We start from the raw sequence: 15,839 nt of genomic DNA on the forward strand, positions 1-15,839 counted from the left end.
AATCTGCAATTTAAAATTACCTCAGAATTTAATCTCAGACCTTGGTAATCCCTAGTGTCAGAAAGCTTTCTTTGTGTACAAATCTTGGAACTTCACCAAGTAGCACCAAGCAACCTCAGCCCTGTGACAACTTTTTCCTGACACAGATGATAGCTTGACATCTTTTGGGATAGATAACATCTACCACAGTTCCTGGTCTTGACCAGCACAGACTGAATATGCCAAAGCAGTACCCACTACTATGGTCAGAGGAGGAGACAGATCACACCAGGCTCTGATTCCATCAGCAGACCTATCTTGCTGACTGATTATACTGACCCTGATCGAAACTATTCTGTTTGCACACTATCTGCACAATATAATTTATGTGGGTAATATTTTGCGAGTCCCTGATCCTTAGTACATGTTCATGTAGATACCTCCATGTCAGACTTCAGACTTGAAATCTATTCTACATTCATTACCATGAGAATCAGTTAAGTCATTCTTGAATTCCATTTAAGACTCTACAAATTGCAGGTTTCTTTGCTATGCTCTGAAATAATACCCCCTTCCTACATCATCCAGCCTGCAAAGCAGGGCATCCCTTGCCCATTGTATTTGGCATTTTCTCACAATTTTGCACACACATTAAAGATTACAAAATGTAATTGTCTTGAAAAGTTATTTATTCTGAGAAACACCAAAAAAGAAACTATTTCCCTGTCAGTTTGGAATCCTTCTCAAAAAGCTTTTTTGAAACATCTACCTGATTCTAATGGCTTTTATAGGTAAAAACATTTGAATTGCAGTTTACAGAATTAAAGATTCTAGAACAAAAATGGATCATTCTACAAAGGTTAAGTGATATTAATTTTTGTTTTAAACAGTCACCCCCTCCTTTCTTTATACATAAAGAGCAAAGTTTTATAATTGCATGAAGATTCTCTAATGTATCCACTCCTAAGTACTTTGGTGGTTGTGCTGAATGGAAATTCCCCCGCCCCCATCATGTCTCACCATAAAAGTGTCTTTTTCTTCCTCTGAGATAATATGAGACTTTGATCTGGCAGAGATCACAACGGTGCATGTATTTTGAACTGGATGGCCCTTTGATTCACAACTCACTGGAATATGCACGAGTGCCCAGATATTCACATATATACTTCCTTTTCAGCTGCAGCCTTCCTTTCATGAAAGTGAAGGGAGGCTAGCTACTACATACAGGGAGTGATGGAGGGATGACTGGGGAACCTCCCCCAACTCTAGAGACAACTGAGCAGATTCCTCCTCCCACCCCCCCAACAGAAGATGCTGCTGTGGAAGACAGGTGCCACATGAATCCACAGGATTTTCTCCTTTTGAACTTGTATTTGGAAGAGAGGTGCATGGGCCCATGGACTTAATGAGTGACTAGTGAGGAGAAGCACAGGCCCACCAGTATGAACCTAGCTCTATCCTGGATTATGTGGACAATATACAAAACTCTCTGAAGAGAAAGTTTGGCCCTTGCCACAGGGAACATGACCAAAGTTCAGGAAAAGTAGCTGTTATTACTGGCCACCCATCCCCTCCATTCCAACTTCTCTCTACCATTTAACCACCTCCCCAAGCCAAAAATACTCCCACCTTATGTGCTGGAGAAGGAGGCTTCTGTGGTAGGAGGCTGGCGGCCACTGGGCTCTGCCACACCATCTGTAAAGTGCATGTGAGAGAAAGGAGCAGCACAAGTGTTCCTTCCCAGTGCTCAGGAGCCAGACAGCAAGGAGAAATCTGATGGGGGGGGGGAGGGAGGCGAGTGGGCCCTCAGGCAGCTCTAATTGGTGGCAAATGTCCCAGTAAGCCTAGTGCTGAAGCTGGTCCTGGTTAGAGTGTTTCCCTCCTGAGGAACACCTGAGTATAATGACTCTAAATTGATAATCTGATGATATACTTTCTATATATTACCTGCTGATATGTGCAACAAAATCTTGATGGGAATATTGAATGAACAGTTAGACAGGGAGGAAGAGAACCCCAGAGAACAGAGTCACAGAATAGTAAATAAATTCAAACAACAGTGAGTGATCAATTTTATCGAAGCTGACAGAGAGATCAAGGAGACTGAGGACTGAATAGAGATCTTTTGATTTGGCAGGGAGGAAGTCAATTATTTTGGTGTGGATAGTTTCAATGGGACACAGAGAGTTCACTGTCCAATAGTGCAGTTCTAAACAGTTACACCTTTCTAAGTTCATTGAAGTCAATGTGTTTCAAAGGGTGTAACTGCTTAGGATTGCACTGGAAGTGACTTGGTGTGCTACAAGTCCTGGATGGTGATGACACACCACTGTGGCTTGTCTTGCTCTATGCCTGTGGAGACATGGAAAAGCTAACAGGCATGGCCATCCACCTTCTAGATCCATGCTGCCCAGGTCCAAAGTGCTGCTAGAACTCATTTGGGTTCTAGACGAGGGTAGCAAAGAAGCTTGGAAAAAGCAATGGCTGTGGCTTACACCAACTATCACCTTCCAGATCTGTACTGTGGCACCATACATTCAGTCAACCATTCAACTCTGGTTTAGAGAAAGCTTGCAGGAATGGAACTTGAGACCATGAGAATAAGTGGCAGAACTTAGAAGCTTGGGGGGCACAATTCAGAGGGGGGGGGGTCATGTGGTAAGACAGAAAGGAAGAACAGGTCAAAGGATGGGCGTTTTTGAGAATCTGGGAGTAATGAGATGTTGAGTGCTGTAAGGAAGGAGTTAGAGAGCAGTGTCTTATGTCTAAAACAGAGATAAGGCCAAGGGATATAACGACTAGAAACTGGGGATAGAATAAAAAGAAGCACTTGAAATGGTGTGTGTGTGGGGGGGGGGTTACAAAATGGCATGGTTCCACTGTCCCTGATCGGGCCCTTGCAGCATTTTTAAACAGCCAAATTCTCCTCTAAAATGGCACCAGTAGCTACAGGTTGGGACCATGGGCTCCATGATGTGTAGTTTGGTTCTCAGTAAGCTGTTTGGGCTGAAAGCTGTGTTTGAATTGTTAAATAAAACATTGTATTTTCTCTACTGGTGTTGTACATTTTTGAGCCCAGTACTGGTGAACCACCAAGCTTCTGCAGCATTCCCAAGGAGAAAGGGTGAATCAAATAACATAAGGGCTCTTTCTTCATGAATCAAAATAAAACTTATTCAGGAATAAGCTGTGTCTCACCTACGGCAAACCCACTAAGCACATTATACCAAGTTCAAGTAACCCCCAGATGCATCCATCCTCCCTGGCTGTCTGATAACCTGGTTGATGGGATTAAACAGTCCAGCCCATGCTAGCAACGAATGCTTACTGGATCAGAACAAGTTTTTGATAAGTAGAGCTGTCAACTTCCCCCCCCCCCAAAGTCCCATCATTGTAATGGCAGAAAGCTACTTAAATGGGTGTGTCACTTAATGGAGTGCTGTATTTTGTGAATCCAACTGTATTTTTGTCTTTAAAAGATGTAAAATCTTAATAGACTACTATATTAAGTTCTGATGATTTTTTAAAAAAATCATATTCATTTTTTTCCAAGTGGGAATGTTGCCACTGGATGGAGCAAGAGGGGGTTCTCAAATTAACTTTTAACAGCCCCCCCAGGCCCCTAATCTCACAGCATTTCCAAAGCACCTGGGTATAGTACAGTGCAATCCTGTGCAGAGTTACCCTCCACCCCAACACCTATTGATTTCAACTGATTTAGACTAGAGTAACTTTGCTTAGAATAGCACTAGTAGTGTTGCTTATTTAGCCTGATAGATGGCAGATGAGGAGAAGAAGATACATTCGTAGTGAGTAAACTCAGCTGGTGTTTTATTCGACCTTAAGTGAAAGCAGTCTGAGCAGAGCAAGGCCTCCCTGTATTCTCTGAAATATGCAGAATCTACATTATGAAGGACTTATTAAACACAGCCCAGGTGTGTTTATCTCATATAAGAATGACTCATGCACATCACATTTTACGTTGTCAAAGAAATTATTGCCTTTCACTCTACATGTCTTTCCTCCCTTTGCCCTGAGAGGCTTACCTCTCATTCTCTATATCATGTGTTATACTCTTGTCCATCAATATTTGCTTGAGCAGAACCTGCAACATAAAAAACCTCCGCTTAAGAACAACAACAAACAAAAATTGTAAGGAACAGCAATAAAAATATGTAGAGAATTATTTAGGTTATATTTGGAAAGCAGGACAAACAAAGATAATACAAGAAGTGGAAAGAAAAGACGAGACGCTGGGGTGAAAGGGACAAAATGGCCTCTTTCATCAATGTCACTCCACTTCTTTTTCTCACTGCAGCCTTCTGATCCACATGGCCATTAATCCATGCATGTCTCACAACCCCAGGAATAAACTTCCTTGAGTTAGAAAGGACTACTGGAGGGGAAACACAGGAAAGATTTGCAGTCTTGCAGGATCCAAGCCAGACTTTGCAGAGTAATAGTAGAGTTGCTAGTTTCAGGGGGATAGCCATGTTGGCCCATATTAGAAGAGCAAGATTCAAGTCCAGTAGCACCTTAAAGACCAACAAGATTTCCAGAGTATCTTAATACACCGCTAGAATAAGGAGCTTGGGATCAGTTTGTCCCACATGACAAGAGGAAATGTGAATGCCTCTTAATGGCTCTGGCTATGTCCCCTCAATGGGCCTTGAGGACCCTGGCCAAGTGTCCATCAAGTTTGGAGGTGGTGGGCTTTCTGTCTAGTTAGAGGGGGCCAGATGGGTTTCTGTGTGAGGAAGCAGCACAGCCTGTTTGTTTGACAGGAAAAGGAGAGAGACACAGAAGAAGCAAGTAGCCATTACTGAGGAGTGAGCTGAAGTAACTGGTGGGTATAGGCTCTTTCTTCCCCTGGGGATCTGCGGGGTAGCGGATATTGACTTGCAGAACATCAGTTCCTCCTCCTGTGCTCTGTCTGTGTATTTGTAAATAAAGCAAAATACTATGAAAACAACACAGGTTTTTTTTCTTCCAAGGGAACCAACTCAGGTAAGCTTGGAACTTGCACTGCTCGTTATTTTTAGAAGAACTTATTGCATCTTTAATACTTACTGAGAAGCGTCATTTCAACAATTTAATATGCAATGCTGAGAAAAGCATCAACAACGGAATTTGTGCCTGTTCTGCCCCTGTATCTTTAAAAGGCACAGTCTACTGCCAAAGAAAACAGCAGCAGCAGCCTTGACTAAAAGTTGTATAGAAATTACAAATAACCGATGCTATTGCTTATTACACCAGTACACACACTTTAAAAAAATGTATTTCTCAACATGCTGTAGAGAAACAAATTCAATGTTAGCCAATATGCATACATACCCACTTAGAATTATAAATCTTTTCAATCAAAACCAATTAAAATAATATTTAAATATTCGTTAGTCTTTTGTGCAACACCTTTCCTGTATTTTAAAGTTAGGTAACATAACTGTATTATTTTAACATGTACACACACTTTACTTTGCCTTTGTGGCTTCTGCAGATCGCTTGGCCGTCTGCACAGGGCCGGAGCCTCACAACATCACCAGACAGGCCTCATAGACTGAGAACTGCAGCTGCCCAAGGATGCACAACCAGCTCCAACTGGGGTTGCCAGCTATGGGTTTGGAAATGCCTGGAGATTTGGGGGGTGGAGCTTGGAGAGGGCGAGGTTTGGGGGCGGGAGGGATCCTAGTGTGGTATAATGGCACAGAGTCCACCCTCCAAAGCAGCAAGCAGCGAGTTTCTCCTGGGGATCTGATCTCTATGTCCTGGGGATCAGTTTTCATTCCACATCTCTAGCCACCGCTTGGAGGTTGGCAACCCCACAGCAGGCCATAAGGCCATGCCTGAATTCCTTCTTGCCATGAAAACGGAACCTTCCCATCAAGGAAGGAAGGGGGGGACTAGGCTGCCTGGGCAGAAAACCCAGACGGGGGCCGGTGATGCCCCGCTGCCGCTTCGTATGACCCTGATCAGCTTCAGCAGTTCAAGAAGAGAACTTTTCTCTCCGCTTCTTTGCCCCCTAGCTGCCGGCTTCGCCCGCAGCTGGGACGGGGACTGAACCGGCCGCCCCGCCCCAGAGCATCGCCCAGACGGCCCTCCCCTCCTCCTCGCTCTCGCCCTTATTTAACTGCGGCTCCCAACTTTGTTAGCGGCTCACTCGTCCTCCCCGCCCCGCGCCCGCCAAAGCCTTCGCCGCTGAACCCGGCGCTCTTCTGCACCCATCAAGATGCGCGCAGGGTTGCTGCTCTCGGTAGTCCTGGCAGCCTGGCTCGCCATCGCCTGGGCGGCTAGGACGCCCTACCAACAAATCCTGCATCACAGCCGAATCCGGGGCAGGCACCAAGGGTAAGTTTGGGAGCAGCAAGGAAGGGAGGGAAGGTCTCTCCAGTCTTCGAGCCGGCCGTCCCGTGCAGTCGGCGAGACGGTGCACTACCCCGCTTGCAGTTTGGCAGCGCGGCGGTTGCATTTCCTGCAAATGGAAACCGGGCACCATGAAGCCGAAGCCTCTGCACTGGAATTTCATGAAGTCAACTCAGCACGAGTCGATGTAGCTGGGCCAGGCAGAAGGGAATAAAGCGGGCTTCTTTGTTTAGTTTGTGCTGATCCCTCCAAACGGATCGTTTTGAAAGGAGGGCAATTTGCCTCGCTGCCCTGCCAGTGCGTGCCTACTTTCCTGGGTAGGCGTGGGGGAAGATTTTTTAAAAAGGCAAAATAATCCATGCAGTATGGATAGGCTGCAATTTCCATCTGTCTGCTCTGGAAACAAGTGAGGAAACTGAGGATCGTGTGGCTTTATAAAGCTGAGTTGCGGTGCTTCTCCTTCACCCCTAGATCTAAAAAGAACAGGCTTTGGAGTTAATAAAATGATGCTTTATTATACTTTGTGGGAAGTTCTCGAGCTGCATAGAACTCAAAGAAAAGCTCTGCATGACTAGTAAGTTTTCCAAGTTTTAGAATTTTTAGAATTTCCTCTCAATCTTTAGAAAGTATTTTGAAGACAAAATAAAATTTAAAAATACTTGTACTAATGTTTAAACAGAACTTTATTGAGGTTAATGTGCATATATTCTTTAAAAAAAATGAATTCATCTCCAGAGAGTTTTGGATCCCAAATGGTGGTGAGATGACTGGGAGCTAATCAGCAGAAAACTAATAAAACTTCTAACCCACATTTGCTTGGCATTGAAAAGTCCAAGCCCAGTCTCTCTTAAAGTGTTTGAGTTGTGGTCCCCTTTCTAACTGGTCTCTACCTTTTGGAGAACCTCACCCTCAAGTGAGTTGCAGAAGTCCTTGCAGACAGTTCTTTGAACTTACCTTGCTACTAACTGTGAAGATCTGTGGACTGAGCAAGTGACCCACTCTGGCAATAAGAGGAGAATAAGCCACACCCAGAAGACTTTCTGAACTGCCATCTTCCCAAATTACATTAGGAGGAGGATGCACTATGAGCAAAGCCCTATCAGCCCAATGAGATCACTAAGGATTCCTGGCCAGAACTTATTCATCCTACCCTACAGGGCTGGCTGGTGTGGAAGGAATCACATGCTTCAGAATTCTCTTCTGTGGAACCTCCTCTTTCACCTGGTGTGCCCCATGTTCTCCAAGGACAGCTGCACAGTTTGAGCACCACTAACCCAGATTTTGTGTGCCTTCTTATTGGACAGGCAGATTAGGTTGGGAACAGATAATATAATGTTGAGCTTTTACTATGATTTCAGTCCATGCCCGCAAACTTGTGGAAGTTACAGTCCACAGTGTGACTCAAGATGGGAAAGTCAGTCATACTTTGAAGTAAACATATTACTCTCTGCTAATATGATATGAATATTCAGTGTGTTGTTTTAAGGATAGTTATATATTTTATTCATATATTTAAATCCTGTCTTTCTCTTGCAGCTTGAAGTAGCTTACAATTTTAAACTAAAGGCACAAATAATAAAATGAAGCCCTATCAATCCCTGATCTCCCAAATTCCTGCACTTCAAATCCTATTAAAATCCATATCTAATAAAATAGCTTTACAGTGCCTCCTAAAACTTCCAGGGACAGTGCCCCCGTCACTTCCTCAGGAATCTAAGGTGGAGAACACTATTGAAAAAGTCTAAACTCTTAAGTTGATGCTAACTGGGCCATATAGTATCAAGCAATTCTCATATACTCCAAAGAAGGTCAGTACATCCCGATGCATGAGATGCTGTAGGGCATACTGTTGTTGGAAGTGAGAGTGCATATCCATAAATGTTAGCTGCCCTCATTTCTTTTCAAGAAATGAAACCATGTTCTAGAAAGCATGACATGCACGAGTCCTTAAACCTACAGATCCCTTTAAATCTAGTATGAAAGTGTAGGATTCAAAGCATCCTTCACACCTGATCATTTTCAAGTTTAAACCAATTAAAAAGCAGGGTGCTGTGAACTGAGATGACATGACAGAAAATGAAATGTCCCCTTTCTTCCATGTGATAAAAATGCTACATAACTTTCTTTGTTAAAATACATGTCTTTGATTGTGTTTAATTTTTTTGAGAGAGTTTCCTGCTTAGAGCTGAAAAAAATAAAATACAGAAAAATGAAATGAAACCAGAGTAACAATTCTGCCATCTATACATGAGCTTAATTTGATGGGATTTAGGTGTTCATAAGAGCATCTAAATAGCTCTTCCAGCCAAAGTCTTATGTTGATAGAAAATTCCTATGCCCCAAATAGCATGTCACATTGGTGTCATCTTTTGTGTATTTTACTTAAAATCATGTGTGTATTATAAAGGTTGGGAGCCTTCAAATACGATTGTAAATCAACTTTCCTGTATGGCCATCTTCATCTTTATATTCAGAAACTTGGGTCAAGAGCACTTGAAAGATGCACACCGATGGTGGCAGATGGACTCAGAAGTACTTTGTCATGTGCAAGTTTGGTCTCTAACTTAAGCGTATGTTCTAGAGCAGCAAATATTGGGATCAGATTTCATATGAATCATAGTATTGGCAATATGGCAAATTATGGCAATAAAATTACGGCAAAGAAGTGAATTATACATATTGAAACAAACCAAGTCAAACTGATTCATGCAGGGGACTGAAGTTCTGGAGTGCTTTAAGCATAAAAGTAACAAATACTCTTATTTGAATGGCAAATCGTATATGCCGTAAGGATGTTTAAAGAACTGTTGTCCACTTCAGTGTAAAAGTTGAAAAATCAGCAGCATTTAAAGTAGTAGTAGTAGTAGTAGTAGTAGTAGTAGTAGTAGTAATAATAATAATAATAATATAGATTTATATACCACTGTTCAGGACAACTCAATGCCCACTCAGATTTAAAAAGTGTGCTATTATTATCCTCACAACAATCACCTTGTGAGGTGGGTGGGGCTGAGAGAGCTCTGAAAGAGCTGCAACTGACCCAAGGTCACCCAGCTGGCTTCAAGCAGAGGAGTGGTGAATCAAACCCGGTTCTCCAGATTAGAGCCCTGCCGCCCTTAACCATGACACCAAACTTGCTCTCTATAAGATGTATGCTTCTTTTCTTATTATACGTACATAGATACAACATGGTACTTGTTTGCACTAATGGTACTGTATTAGATTCAGGCAATAAAGACTTAAGCTTGAGTTAAATTGAGGAAAGGAGCAAAGAGGCTGATGAAAGGAAGATAGAAAAACTGGGATAGAGAGCAGATGCTTGCCACCTCCACTTGCAGTATTGAAGCCCTGCTTCCAGCAGAATGTTGGAAGAGAGAAGCCTTCTGCTTGAAAATGGACTTGTAAGGAGGCACCTTTCCTTGAAGACTTTTCTTATAAGTTACCACAGCTTTTCTAATCATAAGCTGGAGCAAGGACAGGCTTCAGGCTTCCCAGCCCTAAAACATGTAATTTTAAAACTTTTATATGGAAATACGTCCCCTTGATTGTTCTGCATAAGTATGTTTAGGATTTCGGCCTTCAGAAAAATAAGCACCACTGGCTGTGTTAACTGAACAAACTGATTGCCCTAAGATTTTACTTTCTAGTATAAATGCTTTTATTTATTTTTTTAAGAACCAGGAATTTATAAATGCAGGACTCATAATTGCATTGGTAGCTACTAATCCTGTACTAGATGTTGGGAATTCACAGGAGTGTCAGAGCAGGATCTTGAAGAGCAAGATTCAAATCCTCATGCTGTCATTGAAGCTGGCTTCGTAGCCTGGGGCAAGTTACTCTCTCAGCCTAATTTACCTCCCACAGCATTGTTGTTGCAAGGTTAAAATGGAGGAGGGAAGAATGATGTTGTAAGGTACTTTGAATACCTGTTCAGGAAGAGTGCATTATAAATTATCTAAATAATTTTCTACCTTTCCTTCAAGTTCAGCTTTATGATGTAGGATAGTTTTTAGTCATTGCAAATATTTATATATCAATTTTTCAATTTTCTCATAGTGACTTCCAGAAATAGTCTATACATCATTAAACTATGTCTTTAATTCTTCTATAGATGCCCTTGAAACAGTCAGCAACATTGATCAGGACCAAAACCACATAAAATTACCCAAACTCCTGGCTTGCACCTTCTATGAAACATTACAGAGATACCAGTCTTTACCTGTGCAAGTTTTTTGTAAGGTTGATGAATTTCCACCCTTGGTGGCTGAAAGTGGTACCCTCCATAAAGATATTTTCAGGTGGGTAGCTGTATTGGTCTGAGCAGAAGAGCAAGATTCAGGTCCAGTTGCATGTTAAAGATGCCCTTAAAGGTGCTACTGGACCCAAATCTTGCTCTTTTACTACAGACTAACACGGGTACCCACCTGAAACTATTGGCAGAGATGGCACTCTTTGGCAGGCCATTCCAAATGACATGTTTGGGCTGAAATGGTTCTGGCCTTCCTTGGGTTAAAACAGTGAGCTGTCCCTACTGTGATGAGTGTAGTCACCTTGAGGGTAATGGAAGAGGTGGTCCAGTAAGTATCTGGGGGGTTCATTAAAGGCTTAAAAGGTGAAATCCAGCAGCTTGACCTGATCAACAGAAACCACTGTAGATATTCACGAAGCTCAGTATCATGAGTGGGCTTACCAGTTAAGTCAACATCTGATTTTTCCAATTTGTCTTCAAGAGGAGTCTCATGTAAAGTGCCTAGTAACCTAGCCTTGAGATTACAGTGGCATTGATCATTATGGCTAGATTAGCTGTATGTGAGAAAGGGCAAAGCTTCTGAGCTTTATGTAACTGAAGAAGGCTTTCCTAAATAAATGAAGTAAGTATCTAAGTAATACATAATTGAAGATTTCCCACATTCAGACTCAACACTGTGGCTATCACACTGCATTGTAGTCCCTGAATCATCTGTCTGGCCCCTCTGGTAGCTCCTTTCTTTCTGTTTTCCACTGTTACTCAGCTTAAGGATGTCTTCCTTTTGATGTTGTTCCATGGCATTATAAAACATGCAAAAATCCAGTAAGTGGGTTGATCTTACCCCTTCAATATCTTGTCTTGCACTACGTTACTCATAGCTGAGAGAGACCTGTTCTATCACTCCAGAGAACTGAGGGATTGTACCACAGGAAATTGTCTCCCTCCCTCCCGCCCCTGTGTGTGAGAAGACTAGATACAGTACTGAGTTATAGGAAGTTCATCTGACCCTATATGACAGCTACATACAGGAAACCTTAAAATGATGGGTGGAGGGGGGATTATATATTTCTATGCAGTATACACATAGCATCAGTGAAATATGGTATACAAGTATTTTTATACTAATGAGGAATTTGGAGCCTGAAGCCTTAAATCAGACAGCCAGTCTAGAAATGTGTGATTGTTTACATTTTGCAATCCAAAATTTGTAGGTTATCTTGGGTGTTTTTGTGCATCTAATTCCTTTGTTTTGTGCTTGCTGATGATTTAAGAAGAAACCAAATTTATTCCTAAATTGTAACTCTCGATGACTAATGGAAATGGTTGTTGGGGGTTTTCCGGGCTGTATTGCCGTGGTCTTGGCATTGTAGTTCCTCAGGAACTACAATGCCAAGACCATGGCAATACAGCCCGGAAAACCCCCAACAACCATAGTTCTCCGGCCGTGAAAGCCTTCGACAACTAATGGAAATCTTTACACCATTGAAATTGAAGCTTTTAAAATTATTATTGTTACTGGGGGAAGAAGAGGTCAAGATTTTGTATTCATTCAGGGAAATCTTTGAAAAACTTGGCTTAGTATAGAGGAAACTTTCACATTCCAGTTCAGTTTATAATAGTTTTTTTTAAATATTCTGATCTCCTGGAAAGTTAAACTACAGGAATAAAAAGATTCCTTCTTTATAAATACAGTGCTTCTTTTCAGACTTATTATTGACAAGACATCTTTAAACGCCAGAGCATGAACAGGAAGCTTACCATGTCTTTTTTCCCTCTTCTTTTGTCTGTAGTCCCAATGTTTGTGCTGTGCTGAAGCTTATTGGAACAAACAGGAAATACTTGCCAAACTGCAAATTGTGGTACCAGAGGAAAATCTGTGGCAAAGCAACGTAAGTTCTTGAGTTTAAGGAAAAGACTATGGTATGAAGGGAGATATCTGATGACTTGTAGAAGGTGGTGGAGGAGGAGGGATGGAGCTGTCTTGGACATCTACTTATCCACCAAGCCAAACACAACATGTCTGTTTTTGCAGTCTCAAGCAGATAGCAAATACAAGATGATTATCAAACTCCTAGCGTGTCTTGGTGGGAGCTGACTGAAGGGCTTCTAAACATGTTCAAAGAAAAGCAATTGGTACTTCACAGTTTTCAGAAATCTAGCACTTGTGACAACTTCTGTGGCTGCTGAAACCTAGTTTGGATTCAGTTCTAACCTACATACCTGATTTTTCCATTTTCGTGATGATGAGATGGCTCTGTCTTGCAGCAAGAGATCAATCCAGGCCACAAACCACAACCTGTACTCCATGCTCTTTCCCTCCCTTGTAAAATGGCTTGGGAGAGTATGTTCTGTGTAATCTGCTGTAAACACTGGAATATTTCCTGGTAATAACATACGGTCCCAATGGCTCCATTGGAGAAGTATTCCTCAGGGTGCAGACAACTGCACTGCAGGATGTCCAAGGCATCTTCCTTAACGGTTCTATATCAGCTTAAGCCACTTCAGTCTTGGAACCTCAGTGGCTGAGGAGGTGACAGTGGTAGCTTGTGATCCACCCCCTTACCTTCCTAAAGCAGTGCAAATGTGTGTGTGTGGGTTGGGGGGGGGGCAGCAGCTTCTGCTCCTCTTAACCTGCTTGCCAGCAACATTGCAAACTTGGTGGCAGTGAGGTGGTGGCTCCCCTCCTTCTCCATGCCTGCACATGAGAGGCAGCAGTGGTGGGGCTGGTGTTGGCAGCAGTGACTAAATTGGCACCCAAGCTGGATCCAGGCATGTGGGCTCAGCTTGCAGCTTCTCTTCTCCCCACTGATGGTGAGCTTATGCTGTCTGTGCACATACATGTAACATTCCTCTGTTTTGCAAATTTCTAGAAAGATCTGTCCTGTCAGCCCATGACCCCAGTACTTGAATTTAAATATCCATAGATTTGGCCATATTGAGAAATAGATATTTTATGATATTGGTGCAGTGGGATAATTCACATCTTAGCTGAACTTCAGTTTCCCCAAACAAACAGTTTTTCTGAAGAGTTTATGAGAACTCCATTTCTGTGGAAACTTGGGCAAATCTCCATCTTATTTCTCAAGGTTAGTTATTCTTCATTGTCCTGGGGTATTAATTCATTACTTTATACTGCATAACATACCAGTTACTGTTCTTGTGTCAAATGTAATCAGTGTAGGAAAAAGAATATACACTGTGATACATGAGGATGTTGTGTTTATTTTGTCATGATGACACATGTTTGTGTCATAGAATGTATGCCAGATAATTGTCTGGTTATTTGACAACCTCATCAGCCACCATGAGTGAGATTTACAAATCCAACTGAGGCCTGCCCGTGCAGATGTTAGCACTCAATGGACATTGCATAAAGCGTTCTATGTAAGTGGCCTAGACATGTACTTTTGAAAGGGGTGGTCTGCACCTAATTAAGAATGTGTACATGTTTGGCTGACAGCCAGTCTTGAAATGAAGTCTGCTAGTCTTCTATGGAAGGTGTAAACTCTGCAAGGTCAGGAAAACTCCAAACAAGTAGAATTTGGGGGATGAGACAGTCTCACAAATGTATATGAATGACTCCAGACAGCTAACTTCATTTGAGCAATTTCTATGTTTGTAAGCAAAACAACCATAAATAAAAGTTTCTTTGTGAGCTGAGGCAAACACAGCCTTGACCGTTTCAAAAGCAGAAAGAGTAAACTTATGTTAAGTGCACAAACATTTTCTTGGAACCAATGCACTATGTGTATAAACTAGTATCATTGTAATACTTGGTGTTATGTAGTGAAGAGAGTTGGCCTTGGATGGAGAAAATCCAGTTTCAGATTCCGACCGAGCCATGAAGCACACTAGATAAGCTGGGGTCAATCACTTTCTCCACCTAACCTTTCTTACAGGGTTGTTTTGAGGATTACCTACTGTTCATTGTCATGAGCTCACTAGAGAATAATTTATCAGAAAGGTTCAGAAGCAATATTGCTGGGTATATTAGGAAATCAAAGCATGTTACTGGAAACTCCTAGACATTGGGAAGATTAAGGCACGAATTACCTTTGCCCTAATCTAGACATGCAGCAGAATGAGGTGGTAGAGTGGGTTTCAGACTGTAGGTTTGGGAATCCAGATTTGAATGGTCTTTCATGGGAAAAAACCCTCCCTGCAAATAGAGAACTAGCACAGAATGCAAAGAATTGGTTAAAGTCTTTTTTCTTAGTGAGCAATTTTTTATTTGTATTTACATGAGGTCCTGACCTGGATAGCCCGATCTTGTTGGATCTTAGAAGCTAAGAAGGGTTGACCTTTGTTAGTAATTGGATGGGAGACCATCAAGGAAGGCCGGGGTCACTATGCAGAGGTTGGCAATGACAAACCACTTCCATTAGTCTTTTGCCTTGAAAACCCTATGGAGTTGCCATAAATCAGCTATGACTTGGTAACACTTTCCACCGCCACATTGTAACATTCCAGAGTAAATGACATGTCATCTTAAGACAGTTAAATGCTTCTCATTGATGCAATAGATTAGGCTACTGCAATGTGTTGTATATAGGGCTGCCATTAAAGAGTGTCTGGGAGCTATAACCATTGCAGAACGCTGTGGCTAGAATTTTGGCTGGAGTAAGTTATAGGGACAATATCATTCCAGTCTTGTTCTACCTACTGACTCCCAATTTGCTTCCAGGTGCTGGTAAAGCCCTATACATTAAGGACCATCTACTCCCATATTAAAGTATCCACCCACTATGGTTGCCTTCATATGCCCTGCTTTGAGTGCCCCTGTCATCTGAGGCTGGACCATGAGAACAGGCCTTCTTGGTAGTGGTACCAAAATTATGAAATTCCTTTCCCAGGAAGATCCAACTGTCTCTTTCTACAGTTGCCTTTCATCAGTGGGTAAAGACTTGTTTTGTCTGGCATTCCCTCAGTGATTCTCATGAGGCCTTCCCTTCCATACATGTGTTTATCATTTTGATTGTTTTACTATATTTGTAATGGTTTTATATATTTATGTGTTTTAAATCTTGTTATAGTGTTTATTATTTACTACCTTGGGCACCCTAAGTTAGTAAACAATACTAACTTATTGTCGAAGGCTTTCACGGCCGGAGAACGATGGTTGTTGTGGGTTTTCCGGGCTGTTGGCCAAGACCACGGCAATACAGCCCGGAAAACCCACAACAACCATCAATACTAACTTAGGTGGAAAGGCAGCTTTAAAATGGTTTAAGTAAAAGTTATTTTTTGAAAG

At 42.0% G+C, this 15,839-nt stretch overlaps 1 protein-coding gene across 1 annotated transcript in view; it reads left to right on the forward strand.

Moving 5' to 3' along the window:
• Positions 1 to 6,113: 6,113 nt before the first annotated feature.
• The window catches only part of TGFBI (transforming growth factor beta induced), a 41,299-nt gene continuing 31,573 nt past the window's right edge, over positions 6,114 to 15,839 (forward strand). Inside the window, exons 1-2 of the mRNA XM_054977201.1 lie at positions 6,114 to 6,324; positions 12,379 to 12,477. Coding sequence (XP_054833176.1) covers positions 6,206 to 6,324; positions 12,379 to 12,477 — 218 coding nt within the window. The 5' untranslated portion in view covers positions 6,114 to 6,205. The remainder of the gene's footprint in view (positions 6,325 to 12,378; positions 12,478 to 15,839) is intronic.

The sequence above is a fragment of the Eublepharis macularius genome, chromosome 4 (assembly GCF_028583425.1).
Source record: "Eublepharis macularius isolate TG4126 chromosome 4, MPM_Emac_v1.0, whole genome shotgun sequence".
Taxonomy (NCBI): Eukaryota; Metazoa; Chordata; class Lepidosauria; order Squamata; family Eublepharidae; genus Eublepharis; species Eublepharis macularius.